The following is a 15,409-nucleotide window of genomic DNA, read 5'->3' as shown; positions in this document are numbered from 1 at the left end:
GGTTTCAAGGTCTCAGGAAACTAAAAGCCAAAGCACCTTCACAGAATGTCTGTCATGTATGTCCAGGTCACCAGGTGATGATTTAAATTTCAACAACAAATTGTGGCTTCATATCTTCTGCTGCTTTAGATTCCCAAGGTTAACATTCAGTAGTATATGTTATTCTACAAAATAAGATATATTTTAGAAAATCAAGATTTTTTATTTGTTTATTCACGAGACACACACAGAGAGAGGCAGAGACACGAGACAGAGGCAGAGACAGGCTCTCTGTGGGGAACCCGATGCGCAACTCGATCCCAGGACCCCGGGATCACTCCCTGAGCCACAGGCAGATGGTCAACCATGAGCCACCCAGGTGTCCCTAGAAAGTTAAATATGAGATTGGTTTCACACCATTTATTCATCCTGAACTATCATTCTGTTGACAGAAACTTATTTCTTCTCTCATTAATCCCTTCCAGCTCCAACTTTACCTGACTATGAAGGAGTCGATGCCTCTCTCAATGAAACGGCCACCACAATAACCGTGTTGTTGAGACCAGCACAGGCCAAAGGGGCACCAATCAGGTAAGAGGGGGAAAATAATAGTAACAGGGGAAAACAGCAGCAGGAGAGATGTTTTCTCATATTTGCTTGGTGGTCGATACAGTGATTCATTTCTAAGAGATGTTCATTTGGCGATGACTGTCAGAAAGGTTTTATTTTTGTGTTGTTTTGGTTTTGTCTGTTTTTCATTTGGACAAAGCCTACGGATAGACTTTTAAGAGTAAAATTCTAAGGGGGCTTTTGAGATATTCATGAACTGAACCATTCTCTGTACTGTTTAAGAGCCTTGCTCTTTGATTTTTATTTTCCTCTAGTTCCATTTCATTCCACCTCCTCTGTTTGTGTCTATGGGATATGAGCTTTGAAGGTATTTGTCAGAAATAGAATGGGAAAATAACTCCTGTCCAATGTATTAAATCTGTTCTGAATAATTTCATATGAGTGATTGAAAAATAGGAAGCTTTGAGGAAATAAAAGGAGATTAGTTATAATGAATGCAGCTTATGTGATCTTTTAATTCCTAAATTGTTGCTTATCAGGAATTCCTAGTAAATATTAAAATTCAATTTGCCATTTCCTTTTTCTGTCCTATATTAAAATCTCCCATATTACCCTCATCTTGCAGATTATGAGCCATGCTGTTATCAATAATTGATTTGAATTATCCCAATGATTTTAATTCTTCACATTTGTAATTAGATAAATGTCCAAAGCCTAAGCAAATTTCCTTATGGAACGTGTAGATTTTGTGAATACTTTTATTTTTATACTTACCTCCAGAAGTAAATCAAGGCACAGAAACCAGTGAAAGTATTTCATAATTAACTCAGGTTGTTTACATAATCACTAAGAAAATAAAATTAATCTTTGTTCTGTGTGGAAAGCAAATACATTTAGCCTGCAAGCACAAATGAACCATTGGACCAGTCCCTACATGATAGGGAAGGAAGTTTTTTTTTTTTTTTAATTTAAAAAAAATGAACAGAAGAAATTGAATTCATAAAGAAAACTCCTTTCTGTTCTGGCTAAAAGTCACAGGAAAACCATGCTGGAGAGCTAGAGGGATGACTAAACAGACTTGTGATATAAACACTTAGGAAGCACGAGCTACTTGAAAATGGAAAGTACGTGTATAGCGCTATTCAGGAATCCGTGATCTGTGAGTGAGTCTGATTGCTGATCCAGGGGAGAAGGAGGAAATGCCTGCGTTCAACATCTTTTTCTATTGACAAGTAATCAGGGTCATTCACATGTTCCTACCTGTGATAAAATTTACTTTCTAGGTGCTCAGTTCTGCTATGGCTGCTTAAATGAGCTACCAGGTACTTGCATTCATCTTGTAAGAGTTAGATATTTGAGTGAATTCAGCTTTACTTAATGTAAGCTGCACCCAGAAGTGTATGATTATTATTGTACCCTCGTGCTAATTACTGTCACTTACACCAGCTCTTTATTCATGTAATCAATTTATTACACAAACAGTAACTATGTATTATGTGCCTGGCACTGTGCTCAGCTGTGTAAATCAAAGACAAAATGATCACAACTGAACACACAGCCTGTGCCCAGATCTGTCACGGACCATCAGAGGGGTCTGCAGCCTTGGAAACCCTTTGCTCATAATCAGTGTTAAGGAACTTTATTGAATCAGTGAGTATGTTATCAATAACATGTTTTGAAATCAAAGGCCTTTCTAGTACTTTGTTGACATTTACTTATTACAAAATTTTTGATTTCCAAAAATTCATACAGTCTGAACTAGTGGTTATACAGAAATCATCCTTGATAATCTTGTATCCTCTTTTCTCTAACACAGAAATGTACTTTGTATTTGTTGGGAAGACCTTTTGCCTTTTCTGGAATTGATTTCAGTGGCTGAGAACTCCAAATTTTACATTGTAAGAGATTAGTGCCCCCCAAAGACTTAATTTACAGCCAGGAATGCTATAAGAAAAAAATAATTAAATGATATATAAACAAATAACTATTTAAAAAGAATGTTACTAAAAGGGAAAAAAAATAGGTTTCCAAATAATATTCTAATCCATCCTGCCCATCATTATTTTTTTTACAATGACTTGCCCAGCTATGTGGGACTACCCATAGGTGGGGACCAGGTGGCAGGACCAGACTGGTCTAGTTGGGCAACTGGGCTTCTTATGAGCTCTACTTCCTTTGCTGTTTTTGTTGTTGTTGTTGTTGTTGTTTAATATTTTATTGATTTATTTGAGAGAAAGAGTGGGAGCAGGGGGAGAGGCAAAGGGAGAGGGAGAAGCAGACTCTCCCCCTGGCTCCACCCTAGGACCCTGGGATCATGACGTGAGCTGAAGGCAGACACTCAACTGACTGGGCTACCCAGGTACCCAGCTTCTTTTGCTTTTTGAATCTTCCCAGGAGATAATCCTGTCTTCTTTCCTCTGACCACAACCCTACCTTTGATAATGCTACCAATAACCAGAGCCTAATCCTAAGGCTTATCTTGTCCAATGCTCTAATTTCTTTGAAAATGAGGACCCAAATTGATATAATCCATTTTCATAGATCTGTGCTTCAAATCTTTGCCTGGATGCCCATCACTTCTTTAGACTCCTGAAACAATTTGACTTTTGACGTTTCAGGCAGATTCTTATTTATGTTGGCCCATTCAGATCTCTTACCTGCTAATGCTTGGGCTGTGGCCATCTTCTCCCCTCCCAGTGAAAGCCGGGCCTATTTACCACCCAGCTAAACCTCCTGAGAGCATCTTGTCTGTTAGTTTTGTCTGCTATGATAGGCCCTCACTACTAGGAGCTGTCTTGCCCTACTTTACCACATTAGTACCCTCTGCCAGATTGCATTTTACCATCCATTTGTCCCAAGTCCAGTCGAAATATCTAAGTTGTTCTACTCCAGTTTTCCTTATGTCAGACGAACTCCAATTCGTAAAGCCTCTAGCACCTCATCGTGTAGAGTCTGTACATTGAGGTCAGGTTAGTGTTATCGAGAAAGCTAAAGTTACCAACGGTTCCTAGAAATTCATTGATTCCAATTACATTCAATATGCGCCAGGGGCTGGACTGGATACTTGGACTAGAAATCCGTGGAAGGTGATCGCAGAGGTGCCATCAGTTGGGAATGGCAGACGCATAAATCAGGGAATAACAATGCAGCATAAGAAGTGAAAAGACAGCAGTTAGGAGCTGTGGTACTAGAGCTGAGTTTTGAAGGCGATGTAAGCCTGAGCTCAGCCAGGGTTGCTTTGGAAGGGGAGAGGTTGCCAAGAAGAGAAGGCACGGTGGTCCTCCCTGACAATTGTGAAGCAAGCAATTGGATGCGTGACAGTGTGGTCCATTCCAGAACTGCCCGTAGTTCAGATCATTGAGGGGGAAGGGTCTGTGGGAGAAGAGGAGCGAGAGAAATAAGTGGGGGCCAGAGGAGGAGGCTCTTTAGCGCCCATCCAGCAACTGAACGTGGCCACAGAATGACTGTAAGCGGAAACTGTCATGAGCAATTTTATGTTCTTGGAAAGATCACCCTGATAGAGAGGATGAGCTGGGAATAAACCAGGCTGAATGCAGCGTGGTCCCCGTGGGGACCATGAGAAGGGACCTCATGGGGACCATGAGAAAGCTCCGTGAGAAGAGGAAGGAGACGAAGACTTTAGATGAGAAGTGACGACAGTTTTTATTTTACAAGTGGTAGCAAAGCCAAAGGCCATCTAAGAATCCAAGATAAATTTTTGAGGTTATTAAGTAATCACAAAGGTTGTTATATGTTGTATTTTATTGCTATCCCGAATCAAAAAGAAGGCAGGCTCTCTCTTTGTGAGTTCTTTTGTATATGAGAAGTTATAATGTGCGTTACCTAGTTCTTGTTTTGCTTGCTAAGCTATCGTGATGTACATGGAGCAAATAATGTAGACTCCAGCAAAAACATCCTGTTCTAAATAAGGCAGCGCTCAGGGTCACCGACCACTTTGTTCTTCTGTTATCCTCTAGGACCGGCCTTAAAGTGTCCACATGCTAATGTGAACGTGTTCAGTGCAATTCTGGCAAGTGTGGGTTTTTTGAGATAATTAATTTTTGAATATGTGATTATTCTAATGGCCAAAAGCTGCTGTCTGACTCACCTAGACCTTTGAGTCTCCTTACCAACTATTTAAGATCTATCCCTAAAACTGGCATCACTTGACAATTATTATTAGTATGATTCAGAAGGACTATTACCCACATTTGGAACCAGTTCCCTAGAATGCATAATTTATTCCCCCCCCCTTTTTTTTTCTAAAACATTTTCTGTTTTTCATAGTCGGATTCCAATTCTAACCTGAGTAGATATAATCATAAATTATAATGCATAGAATGTCCCACTTATTAAAAGATTGACCCGATGTAGCTGTGTTTTCAAATAATGAACATAGCAGCAGCAGCATATTGCAGAAACGGGGAAGAGTCCCTCAGTGGTGAACTCGGTTTATTTTATTGTAAGACGTAACAAGTGAATGCATATGTAACTGCAGCATTTTCCAAATAAAAACCTTACCTATTTTAAGCTGGCAGAAAGCTACCTATTTATTCTAGGGTAACCAAATGTTTATTTTGTGGGTAAAACTTAATTTTTCACTTTAAAACATTAACTGCCTTGTATTCTTAGGTAATTAGGAGATAGTCATGAAATGCAGTCACAACCACCCTTTCCTTGCAGCCACTCTGGAAAACAGGATGGAGGTTCCTCGAAGATGTTAAAAATAGAGCTACCCTACAATCCAGTAATTGCACTACTGGGTATTTACACAGAGGATACAAAAATACTAATTCAAAGAGATTCATGCTCCCTAATGTTTATAGCAGCATCTTCTACAATAGCAAAGCTATGGAAACAGCCTAACTGTCCCTCGACTGATGATGACTGTTTTGTTTCCTAATTCTTGTTCTTATTCATAAATACATATGTATAGATCTCACATCTTTATCCATTCATCTGTCGATGGACATCTGGGCTCTTTCCATAGTTTGGCTGCTGTGGACACTGATGCTATAAACATTGGGATGCAGGTGCCCCTTTGAATCACTATGTTTGTATCCTTTGGATAAATACCTAGTAGTGTAATTGTCTCCAGCCCTTTAGATGACTGCAGCCCCAGCCAGTAACTTGATTGTGACCTTATGAGAAATCTTGAGCCAGAACCATTTGGCTAAGCCACTCCTAAATTTCCAACCTACAAAAACTGTGCGGTATTAAACGTGTATGGTTTTGAGCCACAGTTCTAGGGTCATTTATTTTGCAGGAGGAGGCAACCGGTAGAAGCACCCCACATAGCTGAAACCTTCTCTTCAGGTTTCTCCTTAAAAGGCATTTTATCAAATAGGTCTTTCTTGACCCCTGCATATAAAATAGAAGTCTTCAATCTTATTATCCCTTTTTTCCCTTGTTCTGCTTTATTTCTCTTTAGAGCACTTACTTCATCTTGACATATTATGTATTTGTTTAAATTTATTTGCATTTCCCACTAGAATGTAAACTTCATGAGAGCAGAGACTTTTACTACTGTGTTGATTACTGTTAACTCAGCACTTAAAATAGTGCAGCGCATGTCATAGGCCCTCAACAGATAGTTGATGAATGAATGAATGAATGAATGGCCCTAGAGTTAAAAATACGATAGCCACCCTCTTTAGTTGCATACCAGATAATATTTGTAATGTAGCATGTTAGTGATAAGCACAATAAATATTAAAAGACAGTAGTTTGGGGCTTTTTCTCAAGCCCAGAATCCCTGAGCCATACACTTGATGGTTTTCCTCAATGAATCTGTCATTTTAATTTGGACTGAATGGAAAAAAGCATGCCACTTGACTCTGATTCCTTCGCCCCATTTCATCCCTCCGTTGTCTAGCTCCACCTGTAGAATTACCTCCGTTGGCTTTAGAAGACCGAATAACACTAAGATGTGAACTAGTCCGAGAAGGTTTTCTAGCAGAAGTAGAAAAGCTAGAAACTCACCGTATGTTTGGTATGTTTAGTAACAGTGGTCATTCAAGTTTGCAGTGGAGTCTATACGTCAGGAGGTAGAGAGAGCAAGAGTGGAGGTATAAGGTAAAAGTTGTGGTAAGATACTGACCCTAGTGTAAAAAGTATGGATTTTGACCATGGGAGAGCTGCACATAGTTTTGACAAAGTAAAAAGTTGGAGGAGAGTAATTAATGCTCAAAGCGCTGTCTTAGCAAAGTATCAGCAGTTTGAAAAGTGGTTGTGTTTTGTGTTCTCCATGAACGGCTCGCAGCATATAAAGAATACTCAAAAAACACTAAATGGATAGAGTGATGGGTGGATGGGTAGCTGGATGGATAGAAGGATGGATGGATGGATGGATGGATGGATGGATGGGTAGGTGTCTGGAGTATATGAAGAAAAAAAATGGGAGCAAGAAAACTAAATCAGTAATAGGAACCTAAAGATATAAATACCCCCTAAAGAGGGCAGCGGTGGGAGCGAAAAGAAATGGTATATTACAAGGGAGGTAGAATGTGGCTAAAAATAGAAGTTATTAAAGTTAATGCCAGAATTTGAGCTCTGTTGATTCAGAAACTGATCGTTCCTCTTACAGAAATAAGGAAGTCCTGAGGGACATGGCTTGTGTGTTTAAGGAATGAAGAGATGAAGCGCAGGGAATATCATGGTCACCAAAACGATATTTAAACCTCCACTCTGGATCATGAAAATGTTTGCATTAGGACCACAGGAGCAGCGGAGGCTGTGAGATCTTGGGAAGTCTGTTCATAAGAAAAAGAGCAAAACACTGGGGCTGGGAATTTCTCCTGAAGCTTTAAGGAGACATTTTAGGTACAAAATGAGAAGTGTACAATTGTGTAATTGTTATTTGCTGTCACTAAAAAGTCACACAGCCTAAAACTAAGACCAGATTCTCAGAGGTCTTACTTACTAATGGGTTAAAAAAACAAAAACAAAAAAAAACAACAACAAAAACAACAACAACAACAACAACAACAACAACAACAAACACAGCAGGCTATTGTAGGTAATTTTGGTTTCAGCTTCAACAATTTTAAGCATGAAACCAAGCAGACCATCTACTATATGTACCATATAATCACTTTTCGAGCTAATGGTAAAATCCCCTTGTACATTTTTTTAGTTTTGTAACTGAAGGAAAATCGTATGATAAGAAGTCATCATTTGGCGTCCCAAAAAACTAAAAATGACTACATACCAATGTCTAATCAAATTAAAGTGAAATCAATTTTAGTTTAACATAAGGAAACCATATTTTCAGCATCAAGCGAAGATTCATGGTGCCAGTATATTGATTTTAACTTAATTATAGAAATATTTTAAAATTTTAATTAAAAGGAATGGGGAAATATGAAATATGGGCAGAGTGAAGTACAGCTATCTAAGTGGCTTTGGAATATTTTAAATTGCTAGAGTACTAAGCTCAAATAATATTTAGATCCAGCTAGAGTTAAGTACCGTTAGGTAATTAGACAATCACAAGGATGGAAAAGCACAGGCCTGTTTCATGTAATCAGTCAAATCACTTCTAATTTGATTTCTCATTCCTTAATTTCTGTCCTTTAGTTAATTTGTATTGATAAATAAGCAAGTAGCAGGGGAAAAAACAGACTTTAAAAAAGTGGAAGTGTGTGGCTGGACAGCAGCCTGCTCACACAGATTAATCAGTGAGGGGAGGCTAATTCCTTTTAAAAACTGAATTTTATGAGTTTTAGTTTGAGGTTTCATCTCAAATTCAGTGAGATCTTTCCCCGAGACCAGATTGTTCCTTTTCTTCTTTTACTCCTCTCCAGTGTCGTCAGTTTGTTTTGCTCTGAGTATATGTGGAGAGACAAGCTGTCTTGCACCGAGTTCCTTAATTTGGAATGTACAACCTATGTCAGTTCGACAGAATTAATTAAGACTGTTTACTAGATTTTCTGGACTTTTCTAGAGGTATGGGATAATGGGTGAGGAATTTATTTTTAAGGATTAGAGTAAATGATTAACGAGTATGAGTAATTATCATTATTGCCCAGGAGGGCAAGAATGTGAGCTCTGACTTGTTGGGGGAGCGTGCATGTGTATGCTTGTCCACCTAAAAGTGCGCATCCACAGGATATGCGGGTGTGTAACATAACATATGGATTCTAAGTTGAAAAGAAAAAGAAAAAGAGATGAGGTTTGCTTAACATAGCCTATGTCAGCTATGATTCCCCTTTCTCTCCAAGGGTTGTGCTTATGTATTTCCTGTATTTAATTTTTTGGAATATTTATCTATTTTTAGAAAGATAGAAAAAGAGGGAGAGAGGGCGCATGAGCAGGAGGGCAGGGATCAGAGGGGGAGAATCGTTCAGGCCGACTCCCCGTCCAGCCCGGAGCCTGCCTCGGGGCTCAGTCCCACATCCCGTGAGATCATGAGCTGATTGAAACCAAGGGTTGGAGGCCCAACGGACTGAGCCACCAGGCGCCCCTCTGTCTCATATTTTAAAATTGCCAAGCACCTGCTCCATGGACCCCTCAGAGAGATGTATCCATCTGTAGCTTTCCTGGGAGCTCAGAGGCCCAGGTTGGCAGCTGTAGAGAGAATGATGGACTAGGTGTGATTTCAGGGAACACATTCCTCTGCCTTAGCGGCTTGCCCACATCTAGAGTTCTGACAGTAATACAATTTCTGTCCTATTTCTAAAGGAAAGGAGATAGCAAGCTACTAAGTTCTTAGCACTATTTTAATGGAAAATGGGAACTTGAAATATTAGGAAGAAAAAAAAACCTTTGTAAAGCTTCTTTCTTTTAATCTATGAAGGTCTTCTGTTTGTAGGTATAAAAGAGTTTATATTAAGTTAGAATCTTATTGTCTTTAATTTTTTTAAAGATTTATTTATTAATTCAGAGAGAGAGAGAGAGAGAGAGAGGCAGAGACACAGGCAGAGGGAGAAGCAGGCTCCTTGCAGGAAGCCTGACATGGGACTTGATCCCGAGTCTCCAGGATCACACCCCGGGCTGCAGGCGGCACTAAACTGCTGCGCCACCGGGGATGCCCTGTTTTTATTTGTATTTATTTATTTATTTATTTATTTATTTATTTATTGGCTGCCCTGTTCTTAATTTGTTTTAAGATTTTATTTATTTGAGAAAGAGAGAGAGAGAGAGGGAGCACGAGCAGAGGGGAGGGACAGAGGCAGAGGAAGAACCAGACTCCCCGCTAAGCAGGGAGCCCCACGTGAGGCTCTATCCCAAGACCCCAGGGATCATGACCTGAGCTGAATGCAGATGCTTAACTGACTGAGCCACCCCACCCGGGTGCCCTAAGTTAGAATTTTATACCAGATTCTAAACCGATATAAAATTTAACTTTTAATTATCATAGATGTAAATTCAGTTTTTCTCCCTCTGTCTCTCTCTTGGTGTGCCTCTCTCTCTTCTCTGTCTCTCCCTCCTCTTTCTTTTTATAGAAGTTCATTAAAGAAAAGATTCTATTCCTGCTGGAGAGTCACTCAGTGACGGCTGTCCCTATATAGAGTGAGCATATTTGCCTAGACACTCAAGATTCCAACAGCCCTACATACAGTTTATTTCTATTCAATTTATTTAAGTGCCCACAGTGCGTTCTTTCTTAATTTTCAGGGTCATTAAATTCACCAGAAACATTTACAATTTATTAATAATGCCAGCCTTCTCAGGTGCACCACATCACCTAAGAAACGTTCGCCCGAAGAATATACTACAACAAACGAATATGATGAATATGCCCGTTTTAGCAATTGATCAAAAACAAAGTTACTAGTGATTAGGCAGGCGTTGCACAGTTGTTAGGTATCCTCGCACAGTTGTTAGGTATCCTCGGCTTTGCTTCGTAAGATCATAGCTATTGCAGGAAAGTTTTAAGACTTTCAAGAAGGTCTTAGAAGGCTGAGGTTCCAGCTTTAACAGGGAAACTGCCATCTGTTTCTACAATTTGTAACATTTTATTAGGAACACGTCTGGAAAGAGGAAGCCGCCTATCTCAGGGGCAAGGACAGATTTCCATCCATCTGTGCCCGTCGCCAGCGCCCCTTGGGCTTCGGCAGAGCCCCGGGCCACAGTGCAGGCGCCGAGGGCAGCAGGTGCAGGAGCCCCAGCCTGACGGCCACCCCACCCCAGGGCACCCCGGTGCTGGCCTCAGGCAGCCCTCCCCTCTTGTCCTTTCAGAGGGAAACCTTAACTGTAAACATTTAAAAGTACCAGAACCAAAAAAATAAAATAAAATAAAAATTAAAAAATAAAAAATAAATAAAAGTACCAGAACCAAGACCCCCATCTGTTACGTGCCTCTAGGTATTGCCACCTCCCTTAGTAAGGGGGCCGGCCCCTTTCTCGGCCTTCAAAGCCTGCCCAGAGTTTGGGGGTGCTTTTCCTTACTTTTGTTCTTTTTCCAGCTCCTTAGTGACTCCTGTTGAGTTTGGGGGAAGGAGCAGCCATGCGAAATTGTATTTTATTGCAAAGTAGCTGGAAAAAAAAAAAAAGAGAATGCAATGGGTTAGGACTGATTTTAAAAGCTTTTAAATGTGGGTTGATGTTAATACGTCTTTTTTTTTTTTTTTTTTTGAGACATCATAGTATGTAGACTCTCTAAATGTGTGTTTTTGTTTGTGGTTTTTTGTTTTTGTTTTTGTTTGGTCTTTTTCCAAACAGTGCCTATCAGATTGTGGTGGAGGAGCTGCACCCGCACCGGACCAAGAGAGAAGCGGGCGCCATGGAGTGTTACCAGGTGCCTGTCACCTACCAAAGCGCCCTGAGCGGGGGCGCGCCCTACTACTTCGCCGCGGAACTGCCCCCGGGGAACCTCCCGGAACCTGCCCCGTTCACGGTGGGCGACAACCGGACCTACCAGGGCTTCTGGAACCCTCCCTTGGCGCCGCGCAAGGGCTACAACATCTACTTCCAGGCCATGAGCAGCGTGGAGAAGGTGAGCTTCCTGTACCATGTGCCTCTGCACTGCCCCGAGCAAAGCTGCGGGGGGGTCCTCTGCTTGCTCCGCAACATTTGTCAGGAGCAAGGGGGTGCAGGAGCAAGGGGGGGGCGGGGGGCAGAAGGAGGAGGGAGGGGGAGCAGCCCCAGCACAGCGGGCGGGTGTGGCCCAGGAGCCCAGCGTCCCTTGCGCACTTCGGGCCGGAGAGCTGCGAGCCGGGGGGTTGGCGGAGGTGGCGGTGCAGACCCCGCAGAGGAGCGCAGTCACCGGGTCCCGAGCTCACCCCTGCAGCAGGCGGTCACCTCCCAGACCCTGCAGAGGCTCGAGCTCGGTGCAGACCCCGTGGAGCAGCGCAGTCACCGCGTCCTGAGCTCACCCCTGCAGGCCGCCACCTCCCAGACCCTGCAGAGGCCCAAGCTCCGTGCAGACCCCACGGAGCAGCGCAGTCACCAGGTCCCGAGCTCACCCCTGCAGCAGCCGTCACCTCCCAGACCCTGCAGAGGCCCGAGGCCTGGTGAAAGCCTCCATGTGAACGGCCTTGCTTGCTCACTGTTGATGTGTCTGCGTGCGGTTTTGTCAAAGCCCAGAGCCGCTACAACATGCCTCACGGTTCTCTAGGCGGATACTTTCAAAATTGGTGTGGTTCCTGCCGGGGGAGGCCAGAGATCCTGATGGAAGCAACAGCAGTTGCTTTTAGGAGCTCAGAATGCCTCTGGGCCTTTGTGGGAAGGCCAGAGGGTCCCCTGGGACTTGAAAGGCCTCAGGTCATGAGTAAGTGTAGGATGCACAGTTTGATTTTTAGCTACTAACCACCCCCTCCGAGCTGTGTTTTGTGTGATTAAGAGACAGTGATAAACTCTTGGCCTGTCAATACGTGGAGCCACTCAAGATGAGTCACAAATACATCCTAGAAACAAACAGCCTTCGTTTTGTACCCTGGCTTCCCCATCTTTTCCAACCTCTCCTGTGTTCAAAGATGCAGACTGAGTCCTGGAACTGTGTGGGGTGGGCCTACAGGTGCATTTCATTGAGTAGTGCCACAGCACAACATTAAAAAGAAAGAAGAAGAAAGAAGAAAGAAGAAAGAAGAAAGAAGAAAGAAGAGGAGGAGGAGGAGGAGGAGGAGAAAGGAAAGAAAGAAATAAAGAAGAAAGGAAAGAAAGAAAGAAAGAAAGAAAGAAAGAAAGAAAGAAAGAAAGAAAGAAAGAAAGAAAGAAAGAAAGAAAGAAAGAAAGAAAGAAAGAAAAAGAAAGAAAGAGAGAAAGAAAGAAAAGAAAAAACATGAAATAATCTTCATCTTTTCCCATTTCAGCTTCTCCTTCCTTGACTCCATCTGTCTAGCAGGGGTAGGAAAATAGTCCCAATGAGAAATATTTAACCCCTAACAGCTAAAAACAAAACAAAACAGATAAATCCTACTGCAACCGTGATACAACTTTCGGGTGATCTTTCTTTCTAACTGCTGTCATTTAGCTCTATAGTAGAGCTGGGCTCCAGGTGAGAGTATGTGGCGTTGGGTGTTGCTCTGAGTCTACCTTGTGTGGTGAAAACGGAGTTTGTGTCCAGCTCCGATGTGTATGAGGCATGCAAACACATTGTTCTTTCTGTTTAAAAAGTACGGTAAGTACAAAAATACAGTGCTCTGCTGCTGGCCCAGGCAAGATAGCCCGTCTCATTGCAAGAGGAAAACAGACACCTGAGCTTTTAGAAAATAGGGAAACATTTTTAAAAGTTCTTACTTCAGATTTTTTAAAGCTCTCCCTGAGGATATGTTTTTAAAAAGTAAAAAAAAAAAAAAAAAAAAAGTTTCCTTAATACTGCAGTTCTGCTCTTCATAAACCTACTGTATAACCCGGGATTACGAAATGGGAAACCCTGCCTGTACACTGACTGTTCTCTCTCATGTTTCACTCCATCAGGAAACTAAAACCCAGTGTGTACGAATCGCTACAAAAGGTAAGAGGTTTTGCCTTTTTTTTTTTTTTTTCTTGAGGTTCCATTCACCGGCTTTCTAAAATGAGGGAGCTTTGTTTCCTGCCTCCTGGCTAATGAAATGCGGCACTTCTATTACAGAGTATGTGTAGTAGGGCCCAGCCAAACTGCCAGCCAAGTTCTCTGGCTCCCTCGGGTGTCTTTAACCTAACGGGTGCTCCTGACCATCCTCCAGCACTTGACTGGACGATTGCTGTTAGGAGGACTGGAAGGATTTAGAAAACCTTTGAAGGGCTTATGTCTGCCATCGGGTGTCTGAAAGGTCTTACGCTGCTGATCAACCAACATTTTAGGAAAGGCTCAGTCATATCCATTCAGAATAGCAAGCTGCTTGTTTAAAGACCTGTTACCCCCTGGGTAGACCATCAGACGTAAAGAGGAAGAGAGCTAGTCCATCTAGTCCATGCATGTGTCAGAGTACCGGCAGGAGTTGTGCAACTCAGTTGAAGCTATTTTATCTTAACCTCAAAGATATGAACTGAGTCCCGGAGGTGCGTGGTGTGGGCCTAGGGGTGCATTTCACCCCGTAGTGCCACACCACAACATTTTTTTAAAAAAAGAAAAGAGAACGTGAAATAATCTTTGTCCTTTCCCATTTCAGCATCTTTTTCTTTTTTTTGAACTTAAAAAAAAAATTGTTTTAATCCAGTGGATGCCAAGAAATTAGATCTCTGGTGGCTGATGACCAGGGTAATTCCTGCTGACGTTGCATATTATAGCTTAGTTGCCTAGTGTCTTTAAGGAAAAACATTTCATCTTGGAATGAGTGTTTGGAGTTCAGGTGTGAGAAAGTCCCCTGCATTCACTATGTTTATAATCCTTCATTTAAGAGTTATTTGATTATGCCAACGAGAGAGAGAGACAGAGCCACTTGGTGTATTCTAGCAAAAGAAACAGGAAAAAGCTGTCCCCGTGCAGACGTGGGACTCCACGGAGGGTTGCTGCTCCGGGTAGTTTCTGCCAAAATCGGTATTAAACCCACATTCATGAGCAGTGGTTGATTCATTTGGGGTAGAAATGAATGGCCATATTCTGTTTGTGCTGGCATCTTTCCTTTCATCATTTTTCTCCATTTAATCATCAATCTGCTCAATTAAGCATTTGTGTTTTACTCATGATTTGTAAAGGCAATAAAGAAAGACTTTTCCCTTGACTCATGAGAAGTAATAAAAAAGCTTTACAGAAGAGAAGAAAAAAAAAAAACCTTTTTTCAATTCAAATACTAAGATTCCTCATAATATTTTTAAAAATTAGCCAATCCTTAATGAAGAGGGAGAGAAAACATATACAGATACATATACTGTATGGGCATTTATTTTATTTTAAAGGCTTAGCTTATATGTCAAAAAATTAGAGCTGAAATTTTTAGAAGATAATGTCAGAAGGCATTTAGATATATATCACCTATGCTTATGCAGATTTAAAATAGAGCCAGAAATACAGAAGGGCCTTGCATCATCCTCTGAGAGGTTCTTTAGATATTGTCATTCTGCATTTCTATAGCTGAGAAGAGAAGGCTATAAGTGATTCTAAAATTTTAAATTTTCTTATTTGGTTATTGATTTATTTGCACTTACACAAGCTGTTTAAATGTCATTTTGTCCCTCTCTCAATACATATAAAATTATAATGACAAATATCACATGACACTTGGATGGTAGGAGAGGCAAGATTATGGAAATTGAACTTACCACGTGGCATACAATATTTGCCAGAAACTGCGAGGCAGTGAGAAAGAGCTCATTGGTCGGTAGTAATCTATCTCTGCTATACTCTGAGCCTCCGGTTGATAGTGTGGCTTCATGAGTAAAAGAAAAAGACTCTGGCCCTGGACTGTCTGGGTGCATGAGAGACATACAGAGAGAGAGAGGCAGAGACACAGGCAGAGGGAGAAGCAGGCTCCATGCAGGGAGCCCGATGTGGGAC

At 41.5% G+C, this 15,409-nt stretch overlaps 1 protein-coding gene across 10 annotated transcripts in view; it reads left to right on the top strand.

The window, feature by feature from the left end:
- Positions 1-15,409, top strand: part of PTPRK (protein tyrosine phosphatase receptor type K) — a 546,973-nt gene that overhangs the window by 437,648 nt on the left and 93,916 nt on the right. For all 10 annotated transcript variants that reach the window (XM_072833647.1, XM_072833628.1, XM_072833588.1 and 7 more), the window contains exons 11-13: positions 465-570; positions 11,215-11,488; positions 13,411-13,447. In XM_072833647.1, coding sequence (XP_072689748.1) covers positions 465-570; positions 11,215-11,488; positions 13,411-13,447 — 417 coding nt within the window. The remainder of the gene's footprint in view (positions 1-464; positions 571-11,214; positions 11,489-13,410; positions 13,448-15,409) is intronic.

This window comes from Canis lupus, chromosome 1 (genome assembly GCF_048164855.1).
Source record: "Canis lupus baileyi chromosome 1, mCanLup2.hap1, whole genome shotgun sequence".
In the NCBI taxonomy this organism is placed as follows: Eukaryota; Metazoa; Chordata; class Mammalia; order Carnivora; family Canidae; genus Canis; species Canis lupus.
This window is presented reverse-complemented; position numbering and strand designations above follow the sequence as displayed.